The sequence below is a fragment of the Octopus bimaculoides genome, chromosome 15 (assembly GCF_046866305.1).
Source record: "Octopus bimaculoides isolate indiv1 chromosome 15, ASM4686630v1, whole genome shotgun sequence".
Classification (NCBI taxonomy): Eukaryota; Metazoa; Mollusca; class Cephalopoda; order Octopoda; family Octopodidae; genus Octopus; species Octopus bimaculoides.
The window spans coordinates 25,002,717-25,007,231 of NC_142942.1; the positions used below are offsets into that span (position 1 = coordinate 25,002,717).

The 4,515-nt window shown below is 43.7% G+C and overlaps 1 protein-coding gene across 1 annotated transcript in view; it reads left to right on the plus strand.

Annotated features, from left to right (window-relative positions):
- LOC149132444 (uncharacterized) overlaps positions 1-1,404 on the plus strand; it is a 13,850-nt gene extending 12,446 nt beyond the window's left edge. The window contains exon 6 of the mRNA XM_089363347.1: positions 1-1,404. This exon is cut by the window's left edge and continues 20 nt beyond it. Within this exon, the coding sequence (XP_089219473.1) occupies positions 1-621 (621 nt within the window). The 3' untranslated portion in view covers positions 622-1,404.
- Positions 1,405-4,515: the final 3,111 nt, after the last annotated feature.

Here is a 4,515-nt window from a genome sequence, read left to right on the forward strand (position 1 = left end):
ACATTTTATCGATCCATTGACGTCCGCAGCAAAGAACTACGGGAGACTCTGCTGTCTGCTAGTAAATCTCTACACCAAGGCAAGCCCTCAGGCTGGGATTCCAACCATGATGACCACCACCAATTGGCTGAAACTGTAAAGGCTTCGCTTGGTGCCGAACGTACAAAGAGTGATGGGTTTGAGTCTTTCTTAATGCAGTCGGTGGTGGCAGGTGACCTGCAGTTTGAGGACGACACATGGCAAGAGGAGAGAGACGGGTACTCTGAGTTCTACCCTAGGGGTGTCAGCAGTGCTGCTTTTGATGATGAAGAGGAGGGGAAAATTCTGAAGAAGAAGGATCGCAATGTTAAGCTTGGCTGTGGCTCCTTAGAACTACATGCATCAAAGTTGTCTCCCAACCCCATTTCTTATCCTGGGGACTTCAGTGTCCCCGAGGTCAGAGACAAGTTGTCCCTTGAAGATCGACTGTCGATTCTTGGGGACCAGATTGACTACAACATGAGAACAGACACTATTATGGAGTGTTTGCTGCAGTCATTCTTGATTGACGATTCATTGGACCATGACGATGATGTACTCTTCACAGGATTGTGGGTAATAATTCGAGATTGTAAACAATAACTGGGTGTTGTGGGTAATAAACAGGGCCACGAATTAGCTGGAGTGTTTTAAAGTCTTCAGAAAATTCAAGTTCTAGGTTCAAATCCCACTGGGGTCGAGTTTGCCTTTCATCTTTATGGGGTTGATAAAATAAAAAATGTACCAGTCATGTTCAGGGGTTGATTTCATCACTTGATTGCTGACAGCTGCCCCAACCTCTTTGTCGCATAGATTCCAGCCTTGTGCTTATGGTATAAACTAATTTTATAATTGCTGCACTTCAGGCAAAATTTTCAACCATTATTATTATTATTATTATAATGAAGGCAGAAACATTCATCCACTGGATGAAATGCTTCATGTTCTGAGTTCAAATGCCACCAGGGTCAACTTTGCCTTTCATCCTTTCATGGTCAATAAATTAAATACCAATAAAATACTGGGGTCACTGTAATTGACACATCCCCTCCCCTCAAATTTGAGGATTGTGCCTCCAGTAGAAAGGAGTTTATTATTATTATTCGGCTCACATCTTACATTTTGTACAATGATTGGTACCAAGAATCCCCTAAAGGATCTCCCTCCCTTTCACCAGCCCCCAAATCCATGGTCTTGGACCAATGTAAACAAACGTCATCATCATCATCATCATCTTTGTATAGATAATAAAATCCAGTTTGTTTTTGAAAAAAATTAAATTTGAATAAACCATTTTTTCTATGAAAATAAAAACAATATTTTTCTAAAAGACGCAACGATGTCACTTGCTCTGAATATATATATACACACACACACACACAAATATATATACATATATATATATATATATATATATATATATATATATATATATATATATATATATATATATATATATATATATATATATATATACATACATACACACACGCACACACACACACACACACACACACACATATATATATACACACACACATGTATGTATATATATATAATGTAGATACCAGTTCATTGCACGAGCATTTAAATCTCATTGGGGAACTAATCTGAACAAAATAAAAACTGTATAAATGGATCCTCATTTGCTGCCATTTGGTGAATTGTTTCCAGCTTTAATAAAATAATATATATACATATATATACAGAGTGTCCTGATATTAAAGCAACCGAAGTTTCGGTATTTAATAACTAGCAATGAATGTGATAAGATATTAAAATGTGATAAGATATTAAAACTTTGTTTGTCTTCTTTTTGTTTCAGCCAAAATAAATTCAGATTTATGACTTAAATAATTGCTATAGACCAAAATACAATCGTAACCCTCAACAAAGGAGGCGAAAGTAATAAAGCTATACCAAAAATCCTTAATAGTAACCAAAAAACAGCCTCGAAAATTGTAAAGAAATTTCTAGAGACTGCTTTCAATGCAGATCGACCTGGACATGGCGAAAGAAGTGTGAAGACTCCCTCAGCTATGACCCTTTATTTTTTCTAAGATCTCTAATTGGTGGATGGGAGGAAGATATCTCCCAAACAGGAGGCCTAACAGGAATGCATACAACAGATCAATCCTCTCTTAAAAGGATCCCAAATGTCAGGTGATGATTTTAGAATAGGGTGGATGAGGATTAAGTCTATCACCCAAGATATTTCAAGCTATATTATGTGGTTTACTCTTGAAATCATTGAGCTGTGACCATGCTGCGGTTTTGCTTTGGTGGGTTTAATCAATCATATAAACCCCAACACTTACTTTTAAGTCTGTCATACATTCCTAATCTAAATATTTGTGGAACAGCAAGGTTAGGAAACCTACTGAAGATTTTAATTAATCAGTCAGTACTGAGGAAATTACAGCATCTTTCAATGATGGAAAGTATTTGAGTGTGTATGTATCATCATCATCATCATCATTTAACGTCCGCTTTCCATGCTAGCATGGGTTGGACGAGTTGACTGAGGACTGGTGAAACCGGATGGCAACACCAGGCTCCAATCTAATTTGGTAGAGTTTCTACAGCTGGGTGACCTTCCTAACGCCAACCACTCAGAGAGTGTAGTGGGTGCTTTTACGGAGGACAGAAGAACATGTCTGGCGCCCAAAGAACGTGCCCAGAGCAGCAACTCCATGCCTCGAGCCGTATGTACGTGTCTGGGGCCGTAACTACGTGCCCGGGGCCGTAAGTACGTGCGTGGGGCCGTAAGTATTGCCTAAGGCCGCAAGAACGTGCCCGGGGCAATAAGTACGTGCCCAGCAACGCAAGAACGTGCTTTGCGTTGCAAGACATTCCTAGAGCCACAAGAACGCGCCTGGGGCGCATGAAGGTACCTGGCGCCGCAAGAACGTGTTCGGGGCAGTAACTACGTGCTTAGGGCCGCTAGTAATTGCCTGGGGCCATATGCACGTTCTTTGGGCCGTAATTACGATCCCGGGACCGTAAGTATGTACCTGGGGCCGCAAATATGTGCCCGGGGCTGTAAGTACGTGCTCAGGGCCATAAGTACGTGCCCAGCAACGCAAGAACGTGATCGGGGCAGTCACTACCTGGGGCCGCAAGTAAGTTACTGGGGCAGGATGTACGTTCCTGGGGCCGTAAGTACGAATCCGGGGCAGTAAGTACGTGTCCGGCACCGCAAGAACGTGCCCGAAGTCGCAAGACCGTGCCCGGCGTAGCAAGAACGTTCTTGCGGCTCTATGCACGCTCTTGTTGTGCCAGGCACGTTCTTGCGACGCCAGGTACGTTCTTGCGGGCCCCAGGCCCGTTCTTTCGGAACCAGGCACGTTCTTTTGGCGCAGGACAGACGTACGTACATACGGCCCCTGTCACTTACTTGCGGCCTCAGGTAGTTACTGCTGCGATCACCTTCTTGCATCCCCAGGCACGTTCTTGTTACCCTGTGCACGTTCTTGCAACACTGGACACATTCTTGCGGTTCCAGGCTCGTTTTGCGGCGCTGGGCACGTTCCATCGGTGCCGGGTACATATTAACGTTCCCGAGCGTGTTTCTGCTGCACCAGTCACGTACTTACGGATCCGGGCTCGTTCGTGCGGCCCCAAGCACGTACTTATGGCCCCAGGCACGTACATACGGCCCTAAGCACGTATTTGCGGAGCCAGGCACGGTCTTGCGGCCCTAGACACGTTCTTGCAGCCCAAGGCTCGTGCTTTCGGCGCCAGGCACGTTCTTGCAGCCCTAGGCACGTTCGTGTCCGGCGCGGCAAAAACGTGCCCGGCGTCGCAAGAACGTACCTGGTGTTGCAAAACCGTGCCTGGCCCCACATTGCCCGATGCCGCAAGAATGTGTCCGGCGTTGCAATAACGTACCTTTTGCCGCAAGAACGTGCACCCTACTGGCTATGCAAGCAGGGTAATGTCTGTTCCTCCTGATCAGAAAGATAGTCCATTGCTGGGAAATCTATTTGCAATTGAGTGGACTGCAGCAATATGAAATGAGATGTATTGCTCAAGAATACAATGTACTGCTCAGTATGGGAATTGAACCCACAATCTAGCCACTGTGAGTGCAACACCCTAACCACTAGGTCACACGCCTTCACACACACACACGTCTACATATGCATATATATAGAAGTATATATGTATGCATATGCATGTATGGCAATCATTTTTATGTCTGTTTTCCATGCTAGCATGGGTTAGATGTATATATATTTGATGATTTTTATTTTCGTCTGGATCCCATTCATGTCTTAACCCTTACCTATTGCTCAAATAAGGGATCTCTTATTCTAATGGTTTATTCATTAACAGGGAAAACGATAACAATCTAATCGCTCATAGCTAAAAAAATTGTCAGAGACAGCAAATGTAAACACACAAATATTGAGTAGAAGCTGTAATTAAGGCGAAAGTGAGAGAATGATTTGGTTTTGTCTGGAGTCCGTCCGGACGGAAGCGCGGATGGGAGCA